Source organism: Meleagris gallopavo, chromosome Z, assembly GCF_000146605.3.
Source record: "Meleagris gallopavo isolate NT-WF06-2002-E0010 breed Aviagen turkey brand Nicholas breeding stock chromosome Z, Turkey_5.1, whole genome shotgun sequence".
In the NCBI taxonomy this organism is placed as follows: Eukaryota; Metazoa; Chordata; class Aves; order Galliformes; family Phasianidae; genus Meleagris; species Meleagris gallopavo.
The window spans coordinates 28,418,708-28,434,160 of record NC_015041.2 but is presented as its reverse complement, the minus strand read 5'-3'; the positions used below and the strand labels follow the sequence as shown (position 1 = coordinate 28,434,160).

The following is a 15,453-nucleotide window of genomic DNA, read 5'->3' as shown; positions in this document are numbered from 1 at the left end:
AGCGCAGGCAGAGAAGCGCAAGCGAAGCAGCGCAGGCAGAGAAGCGCAAGCGAAGCAGCGCAGGCAGAGAAGAGAGCATCAGGTGACCTTGCCGGGAGTTATATCTCCTCGCTGACCGCAAAGCCCCCTGGGGAAACGTAGCTGCTCTTCTCCGCTGGACAGGCACCCGGAACTTGAGCATCAGCAGTCAAACCCCCAGTACATTGCATGATGTTATGATGTGGAATACCGATAATGAAAAATCATGAAACCATGACAGAGTAGAGTAGAGACTTTCTTAATTTTATATCCACACATACAACATAAGGGAAATTGGACTGTTCTTGAATGCAATTACTGTGAAACAAAATTTATCAGTCTGTTCTTTACAGATTTGCAAAAATGGCTGTATGCAGTTAAAGAAAATTTGTGTGTGTATGTTTTAGGTATTCTGATTTGTCTGAAATATAACAAGTAGTTCCTCCTGAACTTGGCCAGCAGAACATAGTCACTGCAGTGAAAATCATCTTGAGTTCAAAACTATCCTATTTTTCTTGTTTCCCATTTTTTTATGGCCAAGCAGGCTTGATGCTGTTGAGGGCTTTTCTTTCCAATGTTACCTTTTATTATTCTGTAACTTAAGACTTATTTCCAGACAGATAAGATATTCAACAAATGACCTTTGTTCTGATATGTTTTCCTAAAGCACCTAGATGAGAGGGAGTTTTGTGGTGAAGAATTATACTGATACCTTCTGACCAGACCATTAGGAGAATAGTGTGATAAATTTAAAGGCAATAGCCTAAACAGTTGAAACTGGTTTAGTGGCCATCTTAGATTACATTCACAAATTGAGATTATTTTTCTTGATATTTGAAATTTACAATTAAGGCTTTGAGGAAGGTGGTCTGTGGTACAGACTGCTAGAGTTTTTGCACTGGGAGTCTATTAGAATCATAGAATGATAGAATCACCAAGATCGGAAAAGACCTAAAAGATCATCCAGTCCAACCGTTCACCTATTACCAATAGCTCCCACTAAACCATGTCTCTCAACACAACATCCAGTCTTTCCTTGAACACCCCCACGGTCGGTGACTCCACCACCTCCCTGGGCAGTCCATTCCAGTGCCTGACCACCCTTTCTGAAAAGTAATACTTCCTAATGTCCAGCTTGAATCTCCCCTGCCGTACTTTGAAACCATTCCCTCTAGTCCTATCACTAATGACACAAGAGAAGAGGCCGACCCCCAGCTCACTACAACCTCCCTTCAGGAAGTTATAGAGAGCAATGAGGTCTCCCCTGAGCCTCCTCTTCTCCAGGCTGAACATTCCCAGCTCCTTCAGCCTCTCCTCATATGGCCTGTGTTCCAGACCCCTCACCAGCTTTGTTGCCCTCCTTTGAACACGTTCCAGGGCATCAATGTCTTTCTTGCAGTGAGGGGCCCAAAACTGGACACAGTACTCGAGATGCGGCCTCACTAGTGCTGAGTACTGGGGAACAATCACCTCTCTGCTCCTGCTGGCAACACTGTTTCTGATGCAAGCCAGGATGCCATTGGCCTTCTTGGCCACCTGGGCACACTGTCTTTTAACAGGTGTGTTAAAAGTACTTGAGGCGAAAATAATGTGGCCCTAAAGTGAGATTGGTGTGCCACACATGCATGAAACTGATGTAAAGTATAACAGTCCTTGTTGATAGTCAACAAGCAAGTGAAACAATGGGTAACTGAGGACTTCTTGTCCTGAGCTTTATGCATTTGTATAAAGTAGTATCTCTGTTCCCTCATTCCCAGACATTCATTAGATTGGCCATTTGAGACCTGCATGAAATTAGGTTATTTATTAGGTCTGGGCAAGGTAGGTCCTTCTCTTATTTTGTGCTGTAACAGAAAGATATTGTCCGATCTGTCTGTATATGACTGGTTTTCAGATCAGCCTGGTGACATTAGAGTTGTCGGTAATTTTATTTGTAATTCTAAAGTGTGGAGTGTCACAGAGACCACCGTAGTATGTAATGGTGGAGAAACCCAGACTGGTGAAATTTCATCCAGACCATTGTTTCCTACATCATAGATTAGGTTTCTTTTCATCATCAAAATGTGTGTACTTTTTTTTCTTGTAAAGTAATTGAACAATTTGCTTTCCAAAAACTTTGCAGCATAGAAAAAGCTTATTCAGTTGCTTACCTCTAATGCAGTGTTAGAGTACTTCAGCCTGATATTTTCACCTTCTGTCTTGTTTTAGCTAATAATTTACAACTCTCATCAACTACAAATATTAATATATTTTTTAAAATGTTAAATAATATTTCTAAAGTCAGAAATTGGGATTTATAATATTTTTTAAAAGCTATTAACCAGTCATGATGCTTTATGGTAAGTAGGAAGAACTCTGGTGTATTCATAAATGTGTTCTTATCAATCTTTTTCAGGTAAATACTACTCCTTCTGTACATTCCACTGGTGAATTCCCCCAGTTTCTCCACCATGGTGTGAATGTAGGGTCCTTACCGCATAATGAGTCATATTTGTTGGCTCAGCAGAATGGCAGCCCAGCTAATGTGCTGGAAGGATCAATGAGATCCATTACTCCACAGATTAATGGGAAGTCCTCTAGTGATGACTTTGAGCAACTGATCAGAAGTATGTCCCAGGTAACCATATTTTCTACTAATCCTGAAATGTGACAAAAGAGTAACATACTTCCTTTATAACCTTTAAATGTGAGAAGCAATTGGTACATGAGAAAGCAGTATTGGAAAAGTAGCCCTGATGTTGTTTCTGCTGATACTGTCCTTAGCTGGGCAGTATGACACTCACAGATCTGAATGCTGTTGACTTTCTGTGGTCACTGATGCACGTATGCAGGATACACTTCAATATAGTACACTCTTATGTATATAACTAACTAAAGCTAATTATTCTGTGCTATTGAAAATAAGATGAAAAATTCCTTTCTGACCTTGCTGTGTGGTGTCTGTAATCTTACTATGATTCTGTGATAGGCAGAAGTTGTAAGTGAATCAAGTTGTGACTGAGAATGGCCATGCATCTGTTGTGGAATTTTTCTAATTAACTTTTGAAAGAGCTGGATATGGGAAGTCTTCTGATGTTCTAGAAAGCCTTTTGCACACTTCTACTTTTTCTTTGAATTCCATCCTTTTATTTCTTGTCCTGCATCAAAGTTGTCCTGTACTCTCTGAAATTGTACAGATCTGAATATCCTAGTTTTGTCACTCTTGAACGTGAGCTCTATGCTGAACTGATTTTTCCTGTTTTTTCCTCTTCTGTCTCTCAAATCTTTAGTCATAGTAACCACGCTAATATGATAGTTACATTTCAGAACTGAACAACTGTGTTTCAGTTACTAGCTTTATGTAACCTTGTCCAGCTGTAGAGGTCAAATTGAAAATTCATTTAACAAATTGTTTACAACGTTCATTAATTCTGCTCTTTGACATTTTTAATATCTGTACCCTTTTCTTTCTTCTACTTAACAGGGTCGTCCTGTTGAGACAATTGAGCTTATTAAGCCTTTGAGTGGTGGCCTGGGCTTCAGTGTTGTGGGGCTCAAGAGTGAGAACAGAGGAGAACTAGGAATATTTGTGCAAGAAATCCAGGAGGGAAGTGTGGCACATAGGTAAGATGACAACTGAAATATTTTGCTATGCCAAGTGTTAATGTCACACTACAATTGAGTTTGTATATTTGTGGTATGAGCATGTGCTTCACTTGGCACTCTGAGCCATACAGCCTAGCATTATTCACTACTACAGCTCTTACAATAATGATCAGAAAGATCAGAAAGGTCCTGGTAGTAATAAATATTCCAGAGCACTCTGGCAAATAGTTCAAGTTCACAAGTAAAATACATATTAAAGCTAAGTAGCGTTTTTTTTTTTTTTGTGAATGTTGTTGACTACTTGTAGTATAGAAGCTGGTGTAATATGGATTCTTATGCGCAGTACTGCCCTTTGTTTTGTAAAGCACTGCCACTTTAGGATACTAAAGACATGGCCATTGTCCCAGCTGATGTGTTATGAAACAAATAGAAGCAGTGAAGGAGGCAGAGGATAACTTGTCTGTGTAGGCTTTATACAGTTCAATTGAAGTGGGTCTAGGGAAGGGCTTGGTATGTAGTTTTACAGTAGTGCTTCCTTTGTTGGAAAGTGAATAATTATTTTATAATTTATTCATGCCTTTTTTTCTCATTTAAAAGGGATCTATTCTATGATATTTTTTTTCCGGTTTTCCTCTGTGCACCTCCTTCCCCTCCTTTTTTTTGTTTTTGTTTGTATAAAACAAAACTAAGTACCATAACATCTTGATGGAAGTGTGTTCCAGTCTATGGTTTGATGAATATTCAGAATGGGTGCACTGAACAAAGCAGAGCAGTTGGTCTGTTAAGCAAGAGGCTCAAAGTTGAGAATAAACATAAGTTCCCAGGCTATGACTGGGAGTGACTTGAGATCTAATATGCTTAGTCTCGGATGGAGGTACAGGGAGAAGAAAGCTAGCTAGGGGGTAGCAGCCAGGGGAGAGTAGCAGAAGGATTAGCTTCAAAGGAAGCAATCACCAGGGTGCTGCATCAGCTCCTTTCAGCAGAACTGCAGGGAAAGATTAAAAAGTAGTTGAAATAGAGAAGAGGATATTGAAAGTACTGGAAAACTGTCAAAATATTATAATTGCTGTGGCAACACTTTTTTGATTTTTCTTGTTTGGTTGGTTTGTCACCCCCCTTCCCTGTTGATGCATACATGACAGAGATGGAAAGCTGAAGGAAGCAGATCAAATCCTTGCTATTAATGGACAAGCCCTTGATCAGACAATTACACATCAACAGGCTATCAGCATCCTACAGAAAGCAAAAGATAATGTCCAGCTAGTTGTGGCCAGAGGCAATTTTCCTCAGCTCATCAGTCCTGTAGTTTCTCGGTCTCCATCTGCTGCTAGCACAGTTTCAGCCCATTCCAACCCGGTGAGTATAACCCAGATATCTGTGTATTCAGTTCTGGGTGTGTATGTGCTTAGATAAAAATATTTTGGGATTTTTTATTGTAACTTGCTTGTATATTTTTTCATCTGCAGATTTTTGTTCCAGCTATCTTTGTTGCACTTTGTCCCATGCAAAGAGTAGAAAATACTTAGCCTTGCTGTGGGGATCTTGATGTTGGCCATAGTCCTCCATTCCATCTGCCAAACTGTATCTTCATCATTGCAAATAGAGCATATTTACATTCCTGTATAAAGTTTTGTTTTAAGATAGCAGTGAACAAGAGCTCTTTTTCCCTTTTGTGTGGGCAAAAAGAAATTTCTGTGGAACTGCATTCTAATCTGCACAACCAGCTCAGTGAATACTTCTCTGCTCCTTTGTTCTGTTACAGCAGTGGGTCTCAAATAAAGCAATAGAGGAAGCTATCAAAATGCCATAAGTAGGGGCACACTTTAGGATGCACAGAAGTCAGCTCTGCTGCTTTTGAAAGCTTTTACGCACCTAGATGAGAAGAAGATAATCAGAAACACAGTAATGCTATACCTCTCTCTTCCTAGTATCTTCCTCATGTAAGGGCTGATACATTGTTGCTTCCACCCAGGGTTATATCTTTGGATCTCACTGTTCAGTTATCTGTGAGTCTTCTTTAGGGTAGTCTGCAACTAGAGGCATATGGGGTGGTCTATCAACTATTTTAGTGTATTTTAACTATTAGCATAAAACATTCATAACAGGATTTCAGAAACCTTTCCTTAATGTTTCCTTACGTGTGCAGAAATATTGCAGATCCGATAACCCTTTCCTGTCAGCACACAGGATAGGCCTACTTTCTTGCAGTATTTGTGTTGTGTACTTCTTTCTTTTTGTGATTACCTCTGTATTTCCCAAACATCTTCTGCCTTTTGAAAAATGTTCCTTTAAAACCTGCCATAGCTCATTCATTTTTCTTCTTATGCATGTTTTTTCTAGTCATTTCTAGTCATTTCCTTTAGTTTTCAATTGCTTGTGAAAACTAGTTTTTCTTGAAGCCTTCTTTTTTGTTTGGGATTTATTTTGTTGTCTTTGGTTAATGTTAAGACTGTGGATACCAAGAAGTACCATGTGGCTTTATATTTGCAGTATCTTGATTTATTCCAAAATAACACTTTATTTTTGAGGTCCTTCCTGATGGAACACCAGTTCTGGTTTTAAATTTTAGATGGGTTAATGATGTGATTTGTTCTTATAATAAACAATACCATGAACATTCCAGTCTGTTCAGTACTGTACTGTGTGAACTACTGTTTGTCTTTCAGAGCAGTTACACTTTGCCACAAAATGAAGCCTACAGTCAGAGTTATTTATTGCAATGCTGCTGACATCAGACAACTTCGAAAGCTTTGTTCACTGCGCAGGGAGAAATTCTGTTAATACATAACTTGCAATATCTACTGCTGCATTTAGTCTTAGTCTTTGAATGTGGTTTATACTTTCTGATATGTTTCGTCTGCCAGTTTGAATATGCACATATTTGAAGGTTTTGTTTTCCAGTTCTATGAGGTTTCCTAGAAGCAGCAGTATTATTTTCTCACTGACAAGGAGGAGGACAACCATAGATAGTTGTATAAATTCTTTCAGCAATCATTTTCAGGAGTGGTTAGACCTTCTTAATTGATGACAACCCACCGATGACAGGATGTGTGGCCAAGGCACAAAGCTGTGCAGTGGGAAGTTCACATTGGACATTATGACCAAGGTGACCAGTCTGGTGGATGAGGGAAGGGCTGTAGATGTAGTCTACCTAGACTTCAGCAAAGCCTCTGACTTGGTCTCTCACAGGCTTCTTCTGGGGAAACTGGCTGCCCGTGGCCTGGACAGGTATACACTTTTTTGGATAAGGAACTGGCTAGAGGGCCGTGCCCAACGGGTAGTGGTAATGGAGTTAAGTCCAGCTGCTGACCCATTACAAGTGGTGTCCCCCCGAGGTCGGTACTGGGACCCATCTTGTTTAGTATCTTTATTGATGACCTAGATGAGGGGATTGAGTGTACCCTCAGTAAGTTTGCAGATGGCACCAAGTTGAAAGATGGTGCCTGAGGGAGGGAGGCCCTTCAGAGGGATCTAAATAAGCTGGATCTCTGGGCTGAGGTGAATGGGGTGAGGTTCGACAAGGCCAAGTGTCGGGTCCTGCACTTTGGCCGCAACAACCCCATGCAGCGTTATAGGCTTGGGGATGTGTGGCTAGATGACTGTGAAGAGGAAAGGGACCTGGGGGTGTTGGTTGTTGCTCGGCTGAAAATGACAGTGTGCCCAGGTGGCCAAGAGGGCCAATGGCATTCTGGCCTGTGTTAGAAATAGTGTGGTCAGCAGGAGCAGGGAGGTGATCATCCCCCTCTACTCAGCATTGGTGAGGCCGCATCTCGAGTACTGTGTTCAGTTTTGGGCCTCTCACTACAGGAAAGATGTTGAGGCCCTGGAGTGTGCCCAGAGAAGGGCAACGAAACTGGTGAGGGGTCTGGAGCACAAATCTTATGAGGAGTGGCTGAGGGAGCTGGGATTGTTTAGTCTGGAGAAGAGAAGGCTCAGGGGAGACCTCATTGCACTCTACACCTTCCTGAAGGGAGGTTGGGGTGAAGAGGGGTTTGGCTTCTTCTTCTTGTTCTTCAATGAACAGGACCCAGGGAAATAGCCACAAGTTGTATCAGAGGAGGTTTAGATTAGACATGAGGAAAAACTTTTTTCTCTCAGAGAGTGGTCAGACACTGGAATGGCTGCCCAGGGAGGCTGTTGAGTCATGGTCCCCGGAAGTGTTCAAGAGGCGTCTTGATGAGGAGCTGCAAGGTATGGTTTAGTGGCTTGTGGTAGCAAGGGTAATGAGAAGACGGTTGGACTAGATGATCTTGTAGGTCCTTTCCAACCTTGTGATTCTATGATTCTATGATTAGAAAAAATTCTTTATCATGGGAGTGGTCAAATACTGGGACAAACTTCTTAGCAAGATACTTGATTCCCTGTGATCATTAGTGTTTATGACACATTTGGATAATGCCCACGTTAGTATGTTTTAACTTTTGCTTTGTAGGTCCCTTTCAGCTGAACTGAATTGTTCTGTTCTGTTGACTACCATTCCTCCTACCTTTCCTTATTTGAAAACATACCTGAGGAATAAGAGGAAATATTTTTAAGTCTTAATACATAAATCCTTATTTTTCTCGTTTGCAAATTTAATGTTTTTTTCTTTGAGGTTCACTGGCAGCATGTGGAGACCATAGAGCTGGTGAATGATGGCTCAGGTTTGGGATTTGGGATAGTTGGTGGAAAGTCAACAGGAGTGATTGTTAAAACTATCCTCCCAGGAGGAGTAGCTGATCAGGTAAATTCAAACAACCCTTCTATTTATCATTCAGTACAGTGTGAAGTTTCTCTTTACTTTTATACTCATATTAACTAGTGCTAGCTTTTTACTTTGAAGTGTAGGAAGGAGAGTATATGGTGAATCTTATCCTTAGTAAAGGTTTATTTGGTGCGGGATCTGTGCGTTTGAATATAAAGGTTGAATTAGGCTCCACATCACTTTTTCACACCTACTGTAGATTTGGTGCTGATGCATTTAGACCTCTAATTTTTTCATGAATATATGAGTTGTAATCCAAGGAGGCAGTAATCATTTTGCCTCCTCTGCACATGCAGGTAAAAGGAATGGTGATCATACATCTCTCCATTAGGCTTTCTTAAAGTTAGTTTAAGTGTCTGCCTTCATAAGTCTGCTTTAGAACACAGGCTGTGTAGCTACCAATTGAAAGTGGTCGCCAGAACTCATTTTGAGCTTGTCCCTGAGCAAACAGATAAATTCGTTTTCTAGACTTTAATACTTTCCTATGGGCTAAATTCTTATGAAGTATTGTTATTAGTTAACTAGGAGAATAAATCTAAATAAATAGGAGTGTAAAACAATAAAACTATCTGGATCACACTAAGAGAGAAATGTATTTTATTTTAAGTTTTGCTTAATTCTGAGTGCTCTTTTTTAAATAGAAGCATAATGCTAAGTATACCTTTTTATGATGTGTTTGGAAATGAAACGTGGAATTCTCTAAACTGCATGTTACATATTAGCAGGTGGTAGCCATAACTATGTGCATTTTTTTCATGCTTAGGTGACTGTCTGCGTAAGTAAAGAATGTCCTAGATATTTTTTGAGAAATTTCTAGCAAAATTAGTATGCCATTAGGTAACATGTCTTCTACCATGCTATGAGGATATTGATTTGGTATTCAAATAGTTTCTAGTTCACATGAATTACACGTTACTAAAGCTGTGTTAAATTCCCTAATTTTATTACTTATGGGAGAAATTGCAGGGTGGTTACTTCATTATCTATTTTTCCCATCCAGCATGGGAGATTATGTAGTGGAGACCACATCTTGAAGATTGGTGATACTGACTTGACTGGAATGAGCAGTGAACAGGTGGCACAGGTTCTGAGGCAGTGTGGAAATCGAGTGAAACTGGTAATTGCAAGGGGTCCGGTTGAGGAACCACCTCCACCAGCAGTCCCACCAGGTACTCCTGTACCCATCACAACACCAGAGAAACAAGTAAGCAACAGTAAATATACTTGTGGCAAACCAATATTTCAAACATAATTTTATTTTAACTTCTATTTGAATGTCTTTCATGCTTATGTTCTCAAAAGTCAGCATTTTTATTCTCAGTAGCAGTGTTTTTATCTTACTCTTTGGGAGATTTTAAATGTCATCAGTCCACATTGCAAGAACTGCATGCTTAAATCTTTCCGGGATGCAGGTTTGGAAATAAAGATATAACCTGAATAACTTCTGTATTGATTAACCCTTGGACTTGCTTGTGATTTTGCAGTAATGCTTTGGAAAGTGTCCGTGTAATTTTTTCTTCAGAGCATGCTGGTTCTGTAACATTTCACCATCTACTTATAATTTTTCTCTTCAGAATCATTTTTATTTCCATAGTACAAGATGTTGTACTTGGGTTGGGGCAGTCCCAGGTATTTATACAAACCAGGAGACGAACCCCTTGAGAGCAGCGCTGTGCAGAAGGACTTGGTGTCATGGTAGATGAGAAACTGGACATGAGCCAGCAATGTGCACTTGCAGCCCGGAAGGCCAACTGTGTTCTGGGCTGCATTAAAAAAGTGTGGACAGGGAGGTGATTGTCCCCCTCTACTCAGCTCTTGTGAGGCCCCATCTGGAGTACTGTGTCCAGGCCTGGGGCCCCGAGTACAGAAAGAATGTGGAGCTCTTGGAATGGGTCCAGAGGAGGGACACTAAGATGATCAGAGGGCTGGAGCACCTCTCCCATGAAGAAAGGTTGAAGGAAATGAGTTTGTTTCACTTGAAGAAGAGAAGACCTCAGTGTGGCCTTCTGATATTTGAAAGGACCATATAAACAGAAGGGAGAATGACTGTTTACAGGGGTGGATAGTGATAGAGAGGACAAGGGGAAATGCTTTTAAACTAAGTCAGAGGAGGTTTAGGTTAGATATTAGGCGGAATTTTTTTCACTCAGAGGGTGGTAACACACTGGAACAGGTTGCCCAAGGAGATTGTGGATGCTTAAACCATTCCTCACAAGTCTTCCCTCTAGACCCTTCACCACCTTTGTAGCTCTTCTCTGGACTCTAATAGTTTTATGTGTTTTTTGTACAGAGGTGCCCAAAACTGCACATAGTTGTCAGTGTGAGGCTGTGCCAGTGCAGTGTAGAGCAGAACAGTCACTTCCCTTGAGTGGCTAGAAGTCCTGTGCTTGGTGCACCTCAGAGTACAGTTGACCTCCCTGGCTGCCTGAGCACACTGTGGACTTGCATTCAATTTGCTGTCAACCAGGACCACTTGAACCTCTTTCAGCAGGGCGGCTTTCCAGTGTCTTATCCCCCAGTCTTTAGGCCAAGGTTGCCCTTTCCCAGGTGCAGAATCTGGCCCATCTTTTGTCAAACTTCAAGCAGTTGGTGATTGCCCAGCTCTGATTCATCTAGGTCTCTCTGCAAGGCCTCTCCACCCTTGATGGAGTCAGCAGTTCCTCTCAGTTTAGTATCATCAGAAAACTTAATAAAAGCACCTTTTAGTCCTACTTCAAAGTCATTTATGAAAATGTTAAAGAGAACTGGCCCTTAAATGGATCACTGGGGAACCCTGCTAATGACTGGGAGCCAGCCTGATGGAACTCTGTTTACTCTAATACTTTGGGCCCAACCTCTCAGCCAGTTGCTCACCCACCACATTAGTTTTTTGGCTAGCTATGTGCTGGACATTTTGTTCAGTAGGATACTGTGAGAAACAGTATCAAAGGCTTTACTGAAATCCAAAAAGATATCAACTGGTTTCCATTGGTCAGCTTGTCATAAAAGGAAATTAAGTTAATTAAGCAGAGCCTTCCCCTTGTGAAACTGTGTTGGTTGTGACCAATGACTACATTGTCATTTGGGTGTTCTTCAATAACTCCCAGCATAGTTTTCTCCATAATTTTACCAGGCACTTAAGTGACAGGCTTGTAATTACTGGGGTCTTCTTTCTTACCATTCTTGAAAACTGGAACAGTGTTTGCCAGCTTCCACTCAATCTTTTCCATTTCCCAAGACCACTGAAAAATAATTGAGAGAAGTCTTGTGATTATATTTGGCCTGCTCTCTGGGAATCCTGGTATGAATCCCATTGGGCTCCATGGATTTATATATGCATCCGATTCGGAATGGTCTGGGAGTTGATTGTCACAGTCCTCCAACTTGGGACATCTGCGGTCCCAGAGCCCACTATCAGTGTTGAATGCAGAGGCAGAGAAGGCATCAAATATCTGTACTTCATCTTCATCTCTCCCTTTTTTAAGGTGACAATTCTCATCAAGAAATGAACCAATGTTCTCTCTGGTCCTCCTTTTGTTGTTAACATATTTTAAAAACCCCTTTGTATTGTCCACTACAGTATTGGCCACCTTCAACTCAAACTGAGCTTTAGCTGCACAAATTTTCTCCCTGCAAAGGCAAACAGCATCCGTGTAGTCTTCCCATGTGGCTGTACACTTTCTGCCTAAGCTCTAGAAGAAGCCCCCTGTTTGGCCAAGCTGGCCTTCTGCACTGCCTCCTTAACTTCTGATGTTTTGGAATTGCTAATTTCTTAGGTCTCAGGAGGTGGTACTTAAAAAGTGACCAGCACTGTTGGGCTCCAGTGCCTTCAAAATGAATATCCCAGGGGAGCTTCCTAACTAGTTCCCAGGACAGTCTGGAATCTGCTCTCCACAAGTCTGGGGTTGAGGTTTTTGTGGCAGTTTTCCTCATATCACCAAAGAATTTAAATTTGACTACTTCATGGTCACTATGGCTAAGATGGCCAGCAGTGAGGTCTTCTGTGTTCACAAGCAACAGATCTAGGAGGGCACCTTTCCTCACTGGCTCCCTTAGTACCTGTACCAGAAAGGTGTTTTAGAAGTCTCCTGGACTTGTTTGTATAAGCTGTGTGGTGTTCCCAGTTAATGTCTGTCAAATTGAAGTCCTCCATAAGGACAAGGGCAGAGGTCTCTCTTAGTTTCTTAGAAGAAATTCATCAGTATTACCTTCCTGGCTGGGTGGTCAATAGAGGATTCTCACAGCAGTATCATCTTTATTTGCTTGTCTCTTAGTCTTTACCAGGTACTTTAATTATTTGTGAAAAGATATCTATGAAATTAATATTTAACTTGAAAAAGTCATTACCAAAGGCTCTCAACTGTATGTAATCACTAGCTGACAGTTCTATATAGTCCAGCCCCTCCACTACATACAGCAGCACCACTCCGCTTCTCCTCCTCTGCCTATCTCTTCGGAGAAGCCTGTAATTGTTCATCAGAGCACACCAGTCACAGGACTTTTCCCACTAGATTTCACTTACAACAATGACATCATAGCTCTGTACTGAACCAAGACTGCTCTCTCTTCTTAACGGTTCCTCATGTTGCGTTCACTGGTGTAGAAGCATTTCAAATGTGCTTCACTGTACCCAGTGCCATATGGATTAGACTGAAGCATCTCACTAGAATGCAGCCCCTCTGATTGTGGCATGCCATCTGATAGGTTATTATCAGCATTGTAGGTGGACTTCAGCTGCTCTACTGGTCTCATACACAGCTTCAGCCCATAGGCTCATCTCTTGCCAGCTGGGTTTTATCCTCTTCCCGCTTCAAATCTAGTTTAAAGCCCTTAGTGTTTTGTCACATATAATTATAATCAGATACAATTAAATGTGAATATGTGGAATATGAGACAAAAATGTGCTTCTGAGCCTATGAGTAGATAAATTCTTTTCAAAGCATAATTTTTTTTCATTTTACTTTTTCCTGTTGTTCTTAGATATGTTCTCGCTAGCTACAAATTGCTTTTCAGATATACCAAAATTAAAAAGCCTCCTTTAACAAATCTTTACATGACTGTCATTGTTTTATCTCTGTTCTTTGTAATGGGATCTGTGGAAAAGAAACAGATATAACCACAACAGTCCGGATGAGTATAAAGTTAACTAAGATAGTTAATCTTAACATGGACACTTTCAGTCATTCTGGAGTCTCTTGAGAAGAGAGAGTGATGTCTCTGCTGCTGTCTCTGAAGCACTGAGGCGTTAGACCATGGCTTTCCTGTAGATAAAGTGAATAATATATGACCTATTAGTTATCTGTAAAGTGACAATTTGAGAAAGGAAGCTGAATTTTATAATTCATCTGTATATATTTCTTCAGCATTTGCTTTTCTGTGGTTACAGAATGAGGCCAGCTACAGGATATGTAGAATTTGATGTACTGAAAAAAAAGCTGTAAGCCTCCAAGAGGCCTCATTTGTTTGCTGCCTTCATTTCCTTTGCTTTTAATACCTTATCCCTAGAACACCATTCCTGGCAGGAGCAGACTATTTTAAAACTGCTTTTGCCTGCACGAAGGCTTCTTCAGCAAGAAGAATGTTCAGTGTTGCTGCAAACCTCAGCAATTTGAATCTGGGTATTAAACATCAGTGAAGTAAAGGTGATATGAAACACCTTGGTTTGTCTGCTTCCTTACAAAAACATAGTGGCTGAAGTCTGCATGATGCTCTTGTGACAGCATGATGTTCTTCCAAAACTGTAAAGTAGTTAAAGCAGTAGAATGTTATTTTTCCTCTGATTGTGTTTTTAGATGGAGTTTTTCAGATAAATAACTGAAATCAGTAGTCAGATTCTCTTTTAGCAAATAGTATCATAGCTCTCCTGTCTTACCGTGCAAAAGAGGCAACATAAAATAGGAGTATAGCAGGTTCATTATAGATTTTTACTGTACTTATAAATAGCTATTTCAAATATATATGTAAGTACTGATGTCTGTATAAACATGTAGCCATACACTGACACTTGTCAGCTATGGAAGTGGATAGTAAATACACACTTTAGACAGCTGAAAGATGGAAATTTCTGAAAAAAGTGTTTTTTAATGTTGAGATTAAGATTTTTAAGTTGTATTTTGTTTTCTGTTAATATTAAAGCATTACTATTGAAATGTGAATTTAATATACATTCTCCTGTAATGGATACTTTCATTAACAAAAAATAAATGAATTCTTTGCCATGATATTCTTTGTTGTGGACGTTTGGAGGAATGTAGTAGGTGTTAGTGGAAGTTGTCATTATTTAGTTAAGTGGAACTTTAATTACTACTATCTAAAAAAAAAAATTAAGTCTTCCAAAGAACAAGAAAAATAATTGCCTCAGTTAAATAGCTTTAATTCTGTTTCAAACTTGTATGCATAGGAAAAAAATGTTATCGAACAGGAATTTATACAAATAGGGGAAGAATTTATTTTTAAGAAGATGACAGTCTAAGATTGATTTTTAGGAAGTTCCATAAAATCTATAAGCTACATCATGTGGTATTTAAAAATGGTTTCTGTAACTTAATGTAGAAGAGGTTTGTCGTTCAGTTTTTTAAATTTTAATTTAAATTTTTAAATTTTTTACTCATCAAATGATTTTATAGGCTGAAGTAATATTCTAGAGGCAAGAGTTGGAAAAGGCATGATTTGTGTTGCTTTATGATTAGACATGTCGCCTATGCTTAACTTCTCTGTTATTATGAGCAAAAATAAAGTTTGTACCTTTTTTTTTTCTCCTCATGTCTATGTCTAATATTGCAAGCTTTATTAATATTTTTCTTATTAGACAGATGCTTCTGTTGATAGTTGTGAAGAAGGAGAGAAGTTTAATGTGGAACTCACTAAAAATATCCAAGGATTAGGAATAACTATTGCTGGTTACATTGGAGACAAAACATCAGGTAATTATAGATTCCTACAGTCTTGCAATTTACCATGTAGCATTAAATTTTGATGCATGTATCTTTACTTTGTGGATAACATTTCTTAAAAATCCTCAATCATCTAATATCTTTTTAAAGAAAATGGAATTATTTTCCTTTTGTAAGAGATTCAGTTTAGAAGTAAACAGTTTTTGTTATAAAAACCCAAATTGTTTTTTTTTT

At 39.7% G+C, this 15,453-nt stretch overlaps 1 protein-coding gene across 11 annotated transcripts in view; it reads left to right on the top strand.

The window, feature by feature from the left end:
• The window catches only part of MPDZ (multiple PDZ domain crumbs cell polarity complex component), a 111,305-nt gene that overhangs the window by 21,732 nt on the left and 74,120 nt on the right, over nucleotides 1–15,453 (top strand). For 10 of the 11 annotated variants that reach the window (XM_031557296.1, XM_031557300.1, XM_031557302.1 and 7 more), the window contains 6 exons: nucleotides 2,414–2,635; nucleotides 3,482–3,621; nucleotides 4,746–4,959; nucleotides 8,198–8,326; nucleotides 9,348–9,551; nucleotides 15,135–15,249. In XM_031557296.1, coding sequence (XP_031413156.1) covers nucleotides 2,414–2,635; nucleotides 3,482–3,621; nucleotides 4,746–4,959; nucleotides 8,198–8,326; nucleotides 9,348–9,551; nucleotides 15,135–15,249 — 1,024 coding nt within the window. The remainder of the gene's footprint in view (nucleotides 1–2,413; nucleotides 2,636–3,481; nucleotides 3,622–4,745; nucleotides 4,960–8,197; nucleotides 8,327–9,347; nucleotides 9,552–15,134; nucleotides 15,250–15,453) is intronic. The other variant, XM_031557299.1, reaches the window with a different exon arrangement.